Raw genomic sequence first — 17,262 nt, 5'->3', positions numbered from 1 at the left:
TCACAATGACAACAAAGTGGTTCCTGTAATGCACTTTGTTAAAGTGAATCGTTTCAGCTATTTATGAATGAGGTAGTTTCAGGGACAACTTTTTACTTCAATAATCCAATACATTGTGAGGTATTGCAGCTTTAATACAGTTAACCCGATGTCTTTTGTTAATTGGGTTGTCTTTCGTTTAGAATTTAGAAGCAGAATAGAACCATGGAATCCCTACAGTGCAGAAGGAGGCCATTCAGCCCATTGAGTCTGCACCGACCCTTCGAAAGAGCACCTTACCTAGGCCCAATCCCCTGATTTATTCCTGCCACCCCACCCTAAGGGACAATTTAGCATGGCCACTCCACCTAACCTGCACATCTTTGGACTGTGGGAGGAAAACAGAGCACCCGGAGGAAACCCACGCAGACACTGGGTGAATGTGCAAACTCCACACAAACCGTCATTGGAATTGAACCCGGACCTCTGGTGCTGTGAGGCAGCAGTGCTAACGACTGTGCCACCGTGCCACCATTAAGGTGTGCAACTTTTTGTCCAGTTAAAGCATCCATTTTGAAAGTAGCTGTTTTTAAATTCATTGGAATGGGAACAACATTATAGAAAAGTATAGTGGATTTACATCTCTTTTTGCTTTTGTGTGTAGAGTCTAAACTAGAAAATCTAAGTTTGAATATTTAATTTAACGTAAAATCATGTACAGAAAGTAAATTAAAAAGAAGAAGGAAAATATTGGATTGAGAAAGAGGGAAAGCTTAAAAAAGCAACTCCAGCAATAATTAAAATCCGAAGACATGAGATAGAAGTAAGTTTTCAGGTTAGAGATTTTATTTGCTAGTAATTAGGACTAACCATAACATTAAAAATTCACTTGAGCTTCAGGGGACCAGCCCTAACAAACATCCTCTGGCATAATTAGTGGCTATCCAGTGCTACAATTTAATGTCCTTCCTGCGCTTGAATGCTTAATGTCTTGGCGAGATAACCAGTATGGCGAAGCAGGATAATTCGGTCAGCAACTTCCTGCTTTCTTTGCTTGACTGAGCGTGTAAGAGATATTTTAAATTGCTTTTCAGTTTAATCTTCGATAATGGTCAGTGCTGATAGTCTCACTATTTTTCTCACCACACGTTATACACCTTGAATTGTTGAAAAAATTCTATATTTGGAAATGGTTAGTACATTACATTGAAAACGTGTTGCCATTTCCTGGTTACATTACACTTTTCCTCACAATTGTAGAGTGACTTTAGGAGAACTCATTAAAATTAAAACATAGTGGAAATCCATAGCCAGCATCTGGAAGCACATTTTATATATTTTTTTTAATTAGTTGCTATTTTGGAGGGCACGGTAGCGCAGTGGGTAGCACTGCTACCTCATGGCGCCAAGGACCCAGGTTAAATCCCTGCCCCGGGTCACTGTCCGAATAGAGTTTGCACATTCTCCTCATGTCTGTGTGGGTCTCACCTCCACAACCCAGAGATGTGCAGGGTAGGTAGATTGCCCCTTAATTGGGAAATAAATAATTGGTTACTCTAACTTAAAAAAAATTGGTTGCTATTTTTAATCAAACATTTTCCATTGGTAAGTCAGATGTCTAGCCTTCATGGATGCTCATCTCCACTATGAAAACATTTGTTAGCCGTATTCTCATCATGTGGACATACAATTTGGTTTAATTTTATTTTTGCAGAATGCAGTACAGCTCCCAAGGCAACAGAAAATCACAAAGCACAATTCTGTGAACAGACCTCACTGAATCGAAGGCTTAGTAAGTCTCTGGGGTTCTTGGCGATTACTAACAGGACCACAGATTTGGACTATTACCACACTGCCTCTGGACATGAAGACACAGTAGATGTATACAACAAGCCTCAATCTAAACCTAACTGTTTGTATAGGAAGCCGAATTCCAACGGAGCTTCTAGTCCTAGGAAGCCCTGGACCTCCACAGTTGACCTGGGTTTTAATGGTAGCAAAATTATATTACCTGGAGATAATCATCAAGGCAGCTTTTGTCCACAGGGGAAAGGCAGGCAAATTAAGAATAATATCCAAGCCAGAGATATGAAGTATACAGATTTTGGGCAAGTATCAACCACAGTAGGTCTTCAAAAATCTCACCAGACTCCGGAGCTTTCTATCTCATCAGCCCTCTCAGGGGCTTATGAAAGGATTAAAGAACGACAGAAGAAATTGCGAGTTCTAAGAGAAGCAATGGATATGGATGGTAAGTCCAGTATATAATTTTAAAATATTTTCATACTAATTTGAGGGAGATGAAAATATAGACTGTTTGTTTGTGATTGTGAAACAAGACTGTGATTGCGAAACAAGACTGTTTGTGATTGTGGAACAAGACTGTTTGTGATTGTGGAACGAGACTAATTGTGATTGTGGAACGAGACTAATTGTGATTGTGGAATGAGACCGTTTGTGATTGTGGAACAACGCCGTTTGTGATTAATTGTGGAACGAGACTGTTTGTGATTCATTGTGGAACGAGACTTTGATTGTGGAACGAATTGATTGTGGAACGCGACTGTTTGTGACTGTGATTGTGGAACGAGACCGTTTGTGATTGTGGAACAAAACCGTTTGTGATTGTGGAACGAGACTGTTTGTGATTGTGGAACGAGACTGGTTGTGATTGTGGAACAAGACGAGTTGTGACTGTGGAACGAGACTATTTGTGACTGTGGAACAAGACTGTTTGTGATTGTGGGACGAGACCGTTTGTGATTGTGGAACGAGACCAATTGTGATTGTGGAACGAGACTGTTTGTGATTGAGGAACGAGACCGATTGTGATTGTGGAACGAGACGTTTTGTGATTGTGGAACGAGACGGTTTGTGATTGTGGAACGAGACGGTTTGTGATTGTGGAACGAGACCGATTGTGATTGTCGAGCGAGACCGTTTGTGATTGTGGAACGAGATTGTGATTGTGGAACGAGACTAATTGTGATTGTGGAATGAGACCGTTTGTGATTGTGGAACAACGCCGTTTGTGATTAATTGTGGAACGAGACTAATTGTGATTGTGGAATGAGACCGTTTGTGATTGTGGAACAACGCCGTTTGTGATTAATTATGGAACGAGACTTTGATTGTGGAACGAACTGATTGTGGAACGCGACTGTTTGTGACTGTGATTGTGGAACGAGACCGTTTGTGATTGTGGAACAAAACCGTTTTTGTGATTGTGGAACGAGACTGTTTGTGATTGTGGAACGAGACTGGTTGTGATTGTGGAACAAGACGAGTTGTGACTGTGGAACGAGACTATTTGTGACTGTGGAACAAGACTGTTTGTGATTGTGGGACGAGACCAATTGTGATTGTGGAACGAGACGGTTTGTGATTGAGGAACGAGACCGATTGTGATTGTGGAACGAGACGGTTTGTGATTGTGGAACGAGACGGTTTGTGATTGTGGAACGAGACTAATTGTGATTGTGGAATGAGACCGTTTGTGATTGTGGAACAACGCCGTTTGTGATTAATTGTGGAACGAGACTGTTTGTGATTCATTGTGGAACGAACTGATTGTGGAACGAGACCGTTTGTGATTGTGGACAGAGACCGTTTGTGATTGTGGAACGAAACCGTTTGTGATTGTGGAACGAGACTGGTTGTGATTGTGGAACAAGACGAGTTGTGACTGTAGAACAAAACCGTTTGTGATTGTGGAACGAGACTGTTTGTGATTGTGGAACGAGACTGTTTGTGATTGTGGAACGAGACCGTTTGTGATTGTGGAACGAGACCGTTTGTGATTGTGGAACGAGACCGTTTGTGATTGTGGAACGAGACCGTTTGCGATTGTCGAGCGAGACCGTTTGTTGTTGTGGAACAAGACCGTTTGTGATTGTGATTGTGGAACGAGACCGATTGTGATTGTGGAACGAGACCGATTGTGATTGTGGAACGAGACCGATTGTGATTGTGGAACGAGACAGATTGTGATTGTGGAACGAGACAGATTGTGATTGTGAAACGAGACCGTTTGTGATTGTGGGACGAGACCGTTTGCGATTGTCGAGCGAGACCGTTTGTTATTGTGGAACAAGACCGTTTGTGAATGTGATTGTGGAACGAGACCGATTGTGATTGTGGAACGAGACCGATTGTGATTGTGGAACGAGACCGTTTGTGATTGTGGAACGAGACCATTTGTGATTGTGGGACGAGACCGATTGTGATTGTGGAACGAGACTAATTGTGATTGTGGAATGAGACCGTTTGTGATTGTGGAACAACGCCGTTTGTGATTAATTGTGGAACGAGACTGTTTGTGATTCATTGTGGAACGAACTGATTGTGGAACGCGACTGTTTGTGACTGTGATTGTGGAACGAGACCGTTTGTGATTGTGGACAGAGACCGTTTGTGATTGTGGAACGAAACCGTTTGTGATTGTGGAACGAGACTGGTTGTGATTGTGGAACAAGACGAGTTGTGACTGTAGAACAAAACCGTTTGTGATTGTGGAACGAGACTGTTTGTGATTGTGGAACGAGACCGTTTGTGATTGTGGAACGAGACCGTTTGTGATTGTGGAACGAGACCGTTTGTGATTGTGGAACGAGACGGTTTGTGATTGTGGAACGAGACCGTTTGCGATTGTCGAGCGAGACCGTTTGTTGTTGTGGAACAAGACCGTTTGTGATTGTGATTGTGGAACGAGACCGATTGTGATTGTGGAACGAGACCGATTGTGATTGTGGAACGAGACCGATTGTGATTGTGGAACGAGACCGATTGTGATTGTGGAACGAGACAGATTGTGATTGTGGAACGAGACAGATTGTGATTGTGAAACGAGACCGTTTGTGATTGTGGGACGAGACCGTTTGCGATTGTCGAGCGAGACCGTTTGTTATTGTGGAACAAGACCGTTTGTGAATGTGATTGTGGAACGAGACCGATTGTGATTGTGGAACGAGACCGATTGTGATTGTGGAACGAGACCGTTTGTGATTGTGGAACGAGACCATTTGTGATTGTGGGACGAGACCGATTGTGATTGTGGAACAAGACCAATTGTGATTGTGGAACAAGACTATTTGTGATTCTGATTGTGGAACGAGACTGTTTCTGATTGTGGAACGAGATTGTTTCTGATTGTGGAACAAGACTTTTTGTGATTGTGGAACGAGACTGATTGTGATTGTGGAACAAGACGAATTGTGACTGAGGAACGAGACTATTTGTGACTGTGGAACAAAACCGTTTGTGATTGTGGAACGAGACCGTTTGTGATTGTGGAACGAGACTGTTTGTGATTGTGGAACGAGACTGTTTGTGATTGTGGAACGAGACTGTTTGTGATTGCGTAACGAGACTGTTTGTTTGTGATTGTGGAACGAGACAGATTGTGATTGTGGAACGAGACAGATTGTGATTGTGGAACGAGACAGATTGTGATTGTGGAACGAGACAGATTGTGATTGTGGAACGAGACCCTTTGTGATTGTGGAACGAGACTGTTTGTGATTGTGATTGTGGAACGAGACTGTTTGTGATTGTGATTGTGGAACGAGACTGTTTGTGATTGTGATTGTGGAACGACACCGTTTGTGATTGTGGAACGAGACCGTTTGTGATTGAGATTGTGGAACGAGACTGATTGTGATTGTGGAACGAGACCATTTATGATTGTGGAACGAGACCGTTTGTGATTGTGGAACGAGACCATTTGTGACTGTGGAACAGGACCGTTTGTGATTGTGGAACGAGACCGTTTGTGATTGTGATTGTGGAACGAGGCTGTTTGTGATTGTTGAACGAGACCGATTGTGATTGTGGAATGAGACTATTTGTGTTTGTGATTGTGGGACGAGACCGTTCGTGATTGTGGGACGAGACCGTTCGTGATTGTGGGACAAGACGGTTTGTGATTGTGGAACGAGACCGTTTGCGATTGTCGAGCGAGACCGTTTGTTATTGTGGAACAAGACCGTTTGTGAATGTGACTGTGGAACAAGACCGATTGTGATTGTGGAACGAGACCGATTGTGATTGTGGAACGAGACCGTTTGTGATTGTGGAACGAGACCGTTTGTGATTGTAGGACGAGACCGATTGTGATTGTGGAACAAGACCAATTGTGATTGTGGAACAAGACTATTTGTGATTCTGATTGTGGAACGAGACTGTTTCTGATTGTGGAACGAGACTGTTTCTGATTGTGGAACAAGACTTTTTGTGATTGTGGAACGAGACTGATTGTGATTGTGGAACGAGACTGATTGTGATTGTGGAACAAGACGAGTTGTGACTGTGGAACAAAACCGTTTGTGATTGTGGAACAAGACCGTTTGTGATTGTGGAACGAGACCGTTTGTGATTGTTCAACGAGACCGTTTGTGATTGTAGAACGAGACTGTTTGTGATTGTGGAACGAGACTGTTTGTGATTGTGGAACGAGACTGTTTGTGATTGTGGAACGAGACTGTTTGTGATTGTGGAACGAGACTGTTTGTGATTGTGGAACGAGACTGTTTGTGATTGTGGAACGAGATTGTTTGTGATTGTGGAACGAGACTGGTTGTGATTGTGACTGTGGAACGAGACTATTTGTGACTGGAACGAGACGGTTTGTGATTGTCGAGAGAGACCGTTTGTAATTGTGGAACAAGACCGTTTGTGATTGTGGAACGAGACCGATTGTGATTGTGGAACGAGACCGATTGTGATTGTGGAACGAGACTGTTTGTTTGTGATTGTGTAACGAGACTGTTTGTTTGTGATTGTGGAACGAGACAGATTGTGATTGTGGAACGAGACAGATTGTGATTGTGGAACGAGACCCTTTGTGATTGTGGAACGAGACTGATTGTGATTGTGGAACGAGACTGTTTGTGATTGTGGAACAAGACCGTTTGTGATTGTGGAACGAGACCGTTTGTGATTGAGATTGTGGAACGAGACTGATTGTGATTGTGGAACGAGACCATTTATGATTGTGGAACGAGACCGTTTGTGATTGTGGAACGAGACCGTTTGTGATTGTGGAACGAGACTGTTTGTGATTGTGGAACGAGACCGTTTGTGATTGTGATTGTGGAACGAGACCGATTGTGATTGTGAAACAAGACCATTTGTGACTGTGGAACGAGACCGTTTGTGATTGTGGAACGAGACCGTTTGTGATTGTGATTGTGGAATGAGGCTGTTTGTGATTGTTGAATGAGACCGATTGTGATTGTGGAATGAGACTATTTGTGTTTGTGATTGTGGGACGAGACCGTTCGTGATTGTGGGACGAGACCGTTCGTGATTATGGGACGAGACCTTTTGTGATTGTGGAACGCGACCGTTTGTGATTGTGGAACGAGATCGTTTGTGATTGTGGAACGAGACCGTTTGTGATTGTGGAACGAGACCAATTGTGATTGTGGAACGAGACGGTTTGTGATTGAGGAACGAGACCGATTGTGATTGTGGAACGAGACGGTTTGTGATTGTGGAACGAGACTGTTTGTGATTGAGATTGTGGAACGAGACTATTTGTGATTGTGGAACGAGACCGTTTGTGATTGTGGAACGAGACCGTTTGTGATTGTGGAACGAGACGGTTTGTGATTGTGGAACGAGACGGTTTGTGATTGTGGAACGAGATTGTGATTGTGGAACGAGACTAATTGTGATTGTGGAATGAGACCGTTTGTGATTGTGGAACAACGCCGTTTGTGATTAATTGTGGAACGAGACTGTTTGTGATTCATTGTGGAACGAACTGATTGTGGAACGAGACTGTTTGTGACTGTGATTGTGGAACGAGACGTTTGTGATTGTGGACAGAGACCGCTTGTGATTGTGGAACGAAACCGTTTGTGATTGTGGAACGAGACTGGTTGTGATTGTGATTGTGGAACAAGACGAGTTGTGACTGTGGAACAAAACCGTTTGTGATTGTGGAACGAGACTGTTTGTGATTGTGGAACGAGACTGTTTGTGATTGTGGAACAAGACCGTTTGTGATTGTGGAACGAGACTGTTTGTGATTGTGGGACGACACTGTTTGTGATTGTGGAACGAGACCGATTGTGATTGTGGAACAAAACCGTTTTTGTGATTGTGGAACGAGACTGTTTGTGATTGTGGAACGAGACTGGTTGTGATTGTGGAACAAGACGAGTTGTGACTGTGGAACGAGACTATTTGTGACTGTGGAACAAGACTGTTTGTGATTGTGGGACGAGACCAATTGTGATTGTGGAACGAGACGGTTTGTGATTGAGGAACGAGACCGATTGTGATTGTGGAACGAGACGGTTTGTGATTGTGGAACGAGACGGTTTGTGATTGTGGAACGAGACTAATTGTGATTGTGGAATGAGACCGTTTGTGATTGTGGAACAACGCCGTTTGTGATTAATTGTGGAACGAGACTGTTTGTGATTCATTGTGGAACGAACTGATTGTGGAACGAGACCGTTTGTGATTGTGGACAGAGACCGTTTGTGATTGTGGAACGAAACCGTTTGTGATTGTGGAACGAGACTGGTTGTGATTGTGGAACAAGACGAGTTGTGACTGTAGAACAAAACCGTTTGTGATTGTGGAACGAGACTGTTTGTGATTGTGGAACGAGACTGTTTGTGATTGTGGAACGAGACCGTTTGTGATTGTGGAACGAGACCGTTTGTGATTGTGGAACGAGACCGTTTGTGATTGTGGAACGAGACCGTTTGCGATTGTCGAGCGAGACCGTTTGTTGTTGTGGAACAAGACCGTTTGTGATTGTGATTGTGGAACGAGACCGATTGTGATTGTGGAACGAGACCGATTGTGATTGTGGAACGAGACCGATTGTGATTGTGGAACGAGACAGATTGTGATTGTGGAACGAGACAGATTGTGATTGTGAAACGAGACCGTTTGTGATTGTGGGACGAGACCGTTTGCGATTGTCGAGCGAGACCGTTTGTTATTGTGGAACAAGACCGTTTGTGAATGTGATTGTGGAACGAGACCGATTGTGATTGTGGAACGAGACCGATTGTGATTGTGGAACGAGACCGTTTGTGATTGTGGAACGAGACCATTTGTGATTGTGGGACGAGACCGATTGTGATTGTGGAACGAGACTAATTGTGATTGTGGAATGAGACCGTTTGTGATTGTGGAACAACGCCGTTTGTGATTAATTGTGGAACGAGACTGTTTGTGATTCATTGTGGAACGAACTGATTGTGGAACGCGACTGTTTGTGACTGTGATTGTGGAACGAGACCGTTTGTGATTGTGGACAGAGACCGTTTGTGATTGTGGAACGAAACCGTTTGTGATTGTGGAACGAGACTGGTTGTGATTGTGGAACAAGACGAGTTGTGACTGTAGAACAAAACCGTTTGTGATTGTGGAACGAGACTGTTTGTGATTGTGGAACGAGACTGTTTGTGATTGTGGAACGAGACCGTTTGTGATTGTGGAACGAGACCGTTTGTGATTGTGGAACGAGACGGTTTGTGATTGTGGAACGAGACCGTTTGCGATTGTCGAGCGAGACCGTTTGTTGTTGTGGAACAAGACCGTTTGTGATTGTGATTGTGGAACGAGACCGATTGTGATTGTGGAACGAGACCGATTGTGATTGTGGAACGAGACCGATTGTGATTGTGGAACGAGACCGATTGTGATTGTGGAACGAGACAGATTGTGATTGTGGAACGAGACAGATTGTGATTGTGAAACGAGACCGTTTGTGATTGTGGGACGAGACCGTTTGCGATTGTCGAGCGAGACCGTTTGTTATTGTGGAACAAGACCGTTTGTGAATGTGATTGTGGAACGAGACCGATTGTGATTGTGGAACGAGACCGATTGTGATTGTGGAACGAGACCGTTTGTGATTGTGGAACGAGACCATTTGTGATTGTGGGACGAGACCGATTGTGATTGTGGAACAAGACCAATTGTGATTGTGGAACAAGACTATTTGTGATTCTGATTGTGGAACGAGACTGTTTCTGATTGTGGAACGAGATTGTTTCTGATTGTGGAACAAGACTTTTTGTGATTGTGGAACGAGACTGATTGTGATTGTGGAACAAGACGAATTGTGACTGAGGAACGAGACTATTTGTGACTGTGGAACAAAACCGTTTGTGATTGTGGAACGAGACCGTTTGTGATTGTGGAACGAGACTGTTTGTGATTGTGGAACGAGACTGTTTGTGATTGTGGAACGAGACTGTTTGTGATTGCGTAACGAGACTGTTTGTTTGTGATTGTGGAACGAGACAGATTGTGATTGTGGAACGAGACAGATTGTGATTGTGGAACGAGACAGATTGTGATTGTGGAACGAGACCCTTTGTGATTGTGGAACGAGACTGTTTGTGATTGTGATTGTGGAACGAGACTGTTTGTGATTGTGATTGTGGAACGAGACTGTTTGTGATTGTGATTGTGGAACGACACCGTTTGTGATTGTGGAACGAGACCGTTTGTGATTGAGATTGTGGAACGAGACTGATTGTGATTGTGGAACGAGACCATTTATGATTGTGGAACGAGACCGTTTGTGATTGTGGAACGAGACCATTTGTGACTGTGGAACAGGACCGTTTGTGATTGTGGAACGAGACCGTTTGTGATTGTGATTGTGGAACGAGGCTGTTTGTGATTGTTGAACGAGACCGATTGTGATTGTGGAATGAGACTATTTGTGTTTGTGATTGTGGGACGAGACCGTTCGTGATTGTGGGACGAGACCGTTCGTGATTGTGGGACAAGACGGTTTGTGATTGTGGAACGAGACCGTTTGCGATTGTCGAGCGAGACCGTTTGTTATTGTGGAACAAGACCGTTTGTGAATGTGATTGTGGAACAAGACCGATTGTGATTGTGGAACGAGACCGATTGTGATTGTGGAACGAGACCGTTTGTGATTGTGGAACGAGACCGTTTGTGATTGTAGGACGAGACCGATTGTGATTGTGGAACAAGACCAATTGTGATTGTGGAACAAGACTATTTGTGATTCTGATTGTGGAACGAGACTGTTTCTGATTGTGGAACGAGACTGTTTCTGATTGTGGAACAAGACTTTTTGTGATTGTGGAACGAGACTGATTGTGATTGTGGAACGAGACTGATTGTGATTGTGGAACAAGACGAGTTGTGACTGTGGAACAAAACCGTTTGTGATTGTGGAACAAGACCGTTTGTGATTGTGGAACGAGACCGTTTGTGATTGTTGAACGAGACCGTTTGTGATTGTAGAACGAGACTGTTTGTGATTGTGGAACGAGACTGTTTGTGATTGTGGAACGAGACTGTTTGTGATTGTGGAACGAGACTGTTTGTGATTGTGGAACGAGATTGTTTGTGATTGTGGAACGAGACTGGTTGTGATTGTGACTGTGGAACGAGACTATTTGTGACTGGAACGAGACGGTTTGTGATTGTCGAGAGAGACCGTTTGTAATTGTGGAACAAGACCGTTTGTGATTGTGGAACGAGACCGATTGTGATTGTGGAACGAGACCGATTGTGATTGTGGAACGAGACTGTTTGTTTGTGATTGTGTAACGAGACTGTTTGTTTGTGATTGTGGAACGAGACAGATTGTGATTGTGGAACGAGACAGATTGTGATTGTGGAACGAGACCCTTTGTGATTGTGGAACGAGACTGATTGTGATTGTGGAACGAGACTGTTTGTGATTGTGGAACAAGACCGTTTGTGATTGTGGAACGAGACCGTTTGTGATTGAGATTGTGGAACGAGACTGATTGTGATTGTGGAACGAGACCATTTATGATTGTGGAACGAGACCGTTTGTGATTGTGGAACGAGACCGTTTGTGATTGTGGAACGAGACTGTTTGTGACTGTGGAACGAGACCGTTTGTGATTGTGATTGTGGAACGAGACCGATTGTGATTGTGAAACAAGACCATTTGTGACTGTGGAACGAGACCGTTTGTGATTGTGGAACGAGACCGTTTGTGATTGTGATTGTGGAATGAGGCTGTTTGTGATTGTTGAATGAGACCGATTGTGATTGTGGAATGAGACTATTTGTGTTTGTGATTGTGGGACGAGACCGTTCGTGATTGTGGGACGAGACCGTTCGTGATTATGGGACGAGACCTTTTGTGATTGTGGAACGCGACCGTTTGTGATTGTGGAACGAGATCGTTTGTGATTGTGGAACGAGACCGTTTGTGATTGTGGAACGAGACCAATTGTGATTGTGGAACGAGACGGTTTGTGATTGAGGAACGAGACCGATTGTGATTGTGGAACGAGACGGTTTGTGATTGTGGAACGAGACTGTTTGTGATTGAGATTGTGGAACGAGACTATTTGTGATTGTGGAACGAGACCGTTTGTGATTGTGGAACGAGACCGTTTGTGATTGTGGAACGAGACGGTTTGTGATTGTGGAACGAGACGGTTTGTGATTGTGGAACGAGATTGTGATTGTGGAACGAGACTAATTGTGATTGTGGAATGAGACCGTTTGTGATTGTGGAACAACGCCGTTTGTGATTAATTGTGGAACGAGACTGTTTGTGATTCATTGTGGAACGAACTGATTGTGGAACGAGACTGTTTGTGACTGTGATTGTGGAACGAGACGTTTGTGATTGTGGACAGAGACCGCTTGTGATTGTGGAACGAAACCGTTTGTGATTGTGGAACGAGACTGGTTGTGATTGTGATTGTGGAACAAGACGAGTTGTGACTGTGGAACAAAACCGTTTGTGATTGTGGAACGAGACTGTTTGTGATTGTGGAACGAGACTGTTTGTGATTGTGGAACAAGACCGTTTGTGATTGTGGAACGAGACTGTTTGTGATTGTGGGACGACACTGTTTGTGATTGTGGAACGAGACCGATTGTGATTGTGGAACGAGACTGTTTGTGATTGTGGAACGAGACGGTTTGTGATTGTGGGACGAGACCGTTTGTGATTGTGGAACGAGACGGTTTGTGATTGTGGAACGAGACCGTTTGCGATTGTCGAGTGAGACCGTTTGTTATTGTGGAACAAGACCAATTGTGATTGTGGAACGAGACCGATTGTGATTGTGGAACGAGACCGATTGTGATTGTGGAACGAGACCGATTGTGATTGTGGAACGAGACCGATTGTGATTGTGGAACGAGACAGATTGTGATTGTGGAACGAGACAGATTGTGATTGTCGAACGAGACAGATTGTGATTGTGGAACGAGACAGATTGTGATTGTGGAACGAGACAGATTGTGATTGTGGAACGAGACAGATTGTGATTGTGGAACGAGACTATTTGTGATTGTGATTGTGGAACGAGACTGTTTGTGATTGTGGAACGAGACGGTTTGTGATTGTCGAGAGAGACCGTTTGTGATTGTGGAACAAGACCGTTTGTGATTGTGGAACGAGACCGATTGTGATTGTGGAACGAGACCGATTGTGATTGTGGAACGAGACCGATTGTGATTGTGGAACGAGACTGTTTGTGATTGTGGAACGAGACTGTTTGTGATTGTGGAACGAGACTGGTTGTGATTGTGACTGTGGAACGAGACTATTTGTGACTGTGGAACGAGACGGTTTGTGATTGTCGAGAGAGACCGTTTGTAATTGTGGAACAAGACCGTTTGTGATTGTGGAACGAGACCGATTGTGATTGTGGAACGAGACCGATTGTGATTGTGGAACGAGACTGTTTGTTTGTGATTGTGTAACGGGACTGTTTGTTTGTGATTGTGGAACGAGACAGATTGTGATTGTGGAACGAGACAGATTGTGATTGTGGAACGAGACCCTTTGTGATTGTGGAACGAGACTGATTGTGATTGTGGAACGAGACTGTTTGTGATTGTGGAACAAGACCGTTTGTGATTGTGGAACGAGACCGTTTGTGATTGAGATTGTGGAACGAGACTGATTGTGATTGTGGAACGAGACCATTTATGATTGTGGAACGAGACCGTTTGTGATTGTGGAACGAGACCGTTTGTGATTGTGGAACGAGACTGTTTGTGACTGTGGAACGAGACCGTTTGTGATTGTGATTGTGGAACGAGACCGATTGTGATTGTGAAACAAGACCATTTGTGACTGTGGAACGAGACCGTTTGTGATTGTGGAACGAGACCGTTTGTGATTGTGATTGTGGAATGAGGCTGTTTGTGATTGTTGAATGAGACCGATTGTGATTGTGGAATGAGACTATTTGTGTTTGTGATTGTGGGACGAGACCGTTCGTGATTGTGGGACGAGACCGTTCGTGATTATGGGACGAGACCTTTTGTGATTGTGGAACGCGACCGTTTGTGATTGTGGAACGAGATCGTTTGTGATTGTGGAACGAGACCGTTTGTGATTGTGGAACGAGACCAATTGTGATTGTGGAACGAGACGGTTTGTGATTGAGGAACGAGACCGATTGTGATTGTGGAACGAGACGGTTTGTGATTGTGGAACGAGACTGTTTGTGATTGAGATTGTGGAACGAGACTATTTGTGATTGTGGAACGAGACCGTTTGTGATTGTGGAACGAGACCGTTTGTGATTGTGGAACGAGACGGTTTGTGATTGTGGAACGAGACGGTTTGTGATTGTGGAACGAGATTGTGATTGTGGAACGAGACTAATTGTGATTGTGGAATGAGACCGTTTGTGATTGTGGAACAACGCCGTTTGTGATTAATTGTGGAACGAGACTGTTTGTGATTCATTGTGGAACGAACTGATTGTGGAACGAGACTGTTTGTGACTGTGATTGTGGAACGAGACGTTTGTGATTGTGGACAGAGACCGCTTGTGATTGTGGAACGAAACCGTTTGTGATTGTGGAACGAGACTGGTTGTGATTGTGATTGTGGAACAAGACGAGTTGTGACTGTGGAACAAAACCGTTTGTGATTGTGGAACGAGACTGTTTGTGATTGTGGAACGAGACTGTTTGTGATTGTGGAACAAGACCGTTTGTGATTGTGGAACGAGACTGTTTGTGATTGTGGGACGACACTGTTTGTGATTGTGGAACGAGACCGATTGTGATTGTGGAACGAGACTGTTTGTGATTGTGGAACGAGACGGTTTGTGATTGTGGGACGAGACCGTTTGTGATTGTGGAACGAGACGGTTTGTGATTGTGGAACGAGACCGTTTGCGATTGTCGAGTGAGACCGTTTGTTATTGTGGAACAAGACCGATTGTGATTGTGGAACGAGACAGATTGTGATTGTGGAACGAGACAGATTGTGATTGTCGAACGAGACAGATTGTGATTGTGGAACGAGACAGATTGTGATTGTGGAACGAGACAGATTGTGATTGTGGAACGAGACAGATTGTGATTGTGGAACGAGACTATTTGTGATTGTGATTGTGGAACGAGACTGTTTGTGATTGTGGAACGAGACGGTTTGTGATTGTCGAGAGAGACCGTTTGTGATTGTGGAACAAGACCGTTTGTGATTGTGGAACGAGACCGATTGTGATTGTGGAACGAGACCGATTGTGATTGTGGAACGAGACCGATTGTGATTGTGGAACGAGACTGTTTGTTTGTGATTGTGGAACGAGACAGATTGTGATTGTGGAACGAGACAGATTGTGATTATGGAACGAGACCGTTTGTGATTGTGGGTCGAGACCCTTTGTGATTGTGGAAAGAGACTGTTTGTGATTGTGATTGTGGAACGAGACTGTTTGTGATTGTGATTGTGGAACGAGACCGTTTGTGATTGTGGAACGAGACCGTTTGTGATTGAGATTGTGGAACGAGACTGTTTGTGATTGTGGAACGCGACTGATTGTGATTGTGGAACGAGACCATTTATGATTGTGGAACGAGACCGTTTGTGATTGTGGAACGAGACTGTTTGTGATTGTGGGATGAGACCATTTGTGACTGTGGAATGAGACCGTTTGTGATTGTGAAACAAGACCGTTTGTGACTGTGGAACGAGACCGTTTGTGACTGTGGAACGAGACCGATTGTGATTGTGGAACAAGACCGTTTGTGATTCTGATTGTGGAACGAGACCGATTGTGATTGTGAAACGAGACTGTTTGTGGTTGTGATTGTGGAACGAGGCTGTTTGTGATTGTTGAACGAGACCGATTGTGATTGTGGAATAAGACTATTTGTGTTTGTGATAGTGGGACGAGACCGTTTGTGATTGTGGGACGAGACCGTTCGTGATTGTGGGACGAGACCCTTTGTGATTGTGGAACGAGACCGTTTGTGATTGTGGAACGAGACCGTTTGTGATTGTGGAACGAGGCCGTTTGTGATTGTGGAACGAGGCTGTTTGTGATTGTGGAACGAGACTGTTTGTGATTGTGGAACGAGACTGTTTGTGATTGTGGGACGAGACTGTTTATGATTGTGGGACGAGACTGTTTGTGATTGTGGGACGAGACCGTTTGTGATTGTGGGACGAGACCGTTTGTGATTGTGGAACGAGACCGTTTGTGATTGTGGAACGAGACTGTTTGTGATTGTGGAACGAGATTGTGATTGTGGAACGAGACTAATTGTGATTGTGGAATGAGACCGTTTGTGATTGTGGAACAACGCCGTTTGTGATTAATTGTGGAACAAGACTGTTTGTGATTCATTATGGAACGAACTGATTGTGGAACGCGACTGTTTGTGACTGTGATTGTGGACAGAGACCGTTTGTGATTGTGGAACGAAACCGTTTGTGATTGTGAAACGAGACTGGTTGTGATTGTGATTGTGGAACAAGACGAGTTGTGACTGTGGAACGAGACCGATTGTGATTGTGGAACGAGACCGATTGTGATTGTGGAACGAGACCGATTGTGATTGTGGAACGAGACAGATTGTGATTGTGGAACGAGACAGATTGTGATTGTGGAACGAGACAGATTGTGATTGTGGGACGAGACCGTTTGTGATTGTGGGACGAGACCGATTGTGATTGTGGAACAAGACCAATTGTGATTGTGGAACAAGACTATTTGTGATTGTGATTGTGGAACGAGACTGTTTCTGATTGTGGAACGAGATTGTTTCCGATTGTGGAACGAGACGAGTTGTGACTGTGGAACGAGACTATTTGTGACTGTGGAACAAAACCGTTTGTGATTGTGGAACGAGACTGTTTGTGATTGTGGAACGAGACCGTTTGCGATTGTCGAGTGAGACCGTTTGTTGTTGTGGAACAAGACCGTTTGTGATTGTGATTGTGGAACGAGACAGATTGTGATTGTGGAACGAGACAGATTGTGATTGTGGAACGAGACAGATTGTGATTGTGGAACGAGA

The 17,262-nt window shown here is 44.1% G+C and overlaps 1 protein-coding gene across 13 annotated transcripts in view; it reads left to right on the top strand.

Moving 5' to 3' along the window:
• Positions 1-17,262, top strand: part of ptpn13 (protein tyrosine phosphatase non-receptor type 13) — a 367,703-nt gene that overhangs the window by 119,266 nt on the left and 231,175 nt on the right. For 12 of the 13 annotated variants that reach the window (XM_038791751.1, XM_038791755.1, XM_038791749.1 and 9 more), the window contains exon 7: positions 1,694-2,230. The exons of the other annotated variant lie outside the window; for it this stretch is intronic. In XM_038791751.1, the coding sequence (XP_038647679.1) occupies positions 1,694-2,230 (537 nt within the window). The remainder of the gene's footprint in view (positions 1-1,693; positions 2,231-17,262) is intronic. 13 annotated transcript variants of the gene reach the window in all.

Source organism: Scyliorhinus canicula, chromosome 3, assembly GCF_902713615.1.
Source record: "Scyliorhinus canicula chromosome 3, sScyCan1.1, whole genome shotgun sequence".
Classification (NCBI taxonomy): Eukaryota; Metazoa; Chordata; class Chondrichthyes; order Carcharhiniformes; family Scyliorhinidae; genus Scyliorhinus; species Scyliorhinus canicula.
This window is presented reverse-complemented; position numbering and strand designations above follow the sequence as displayed.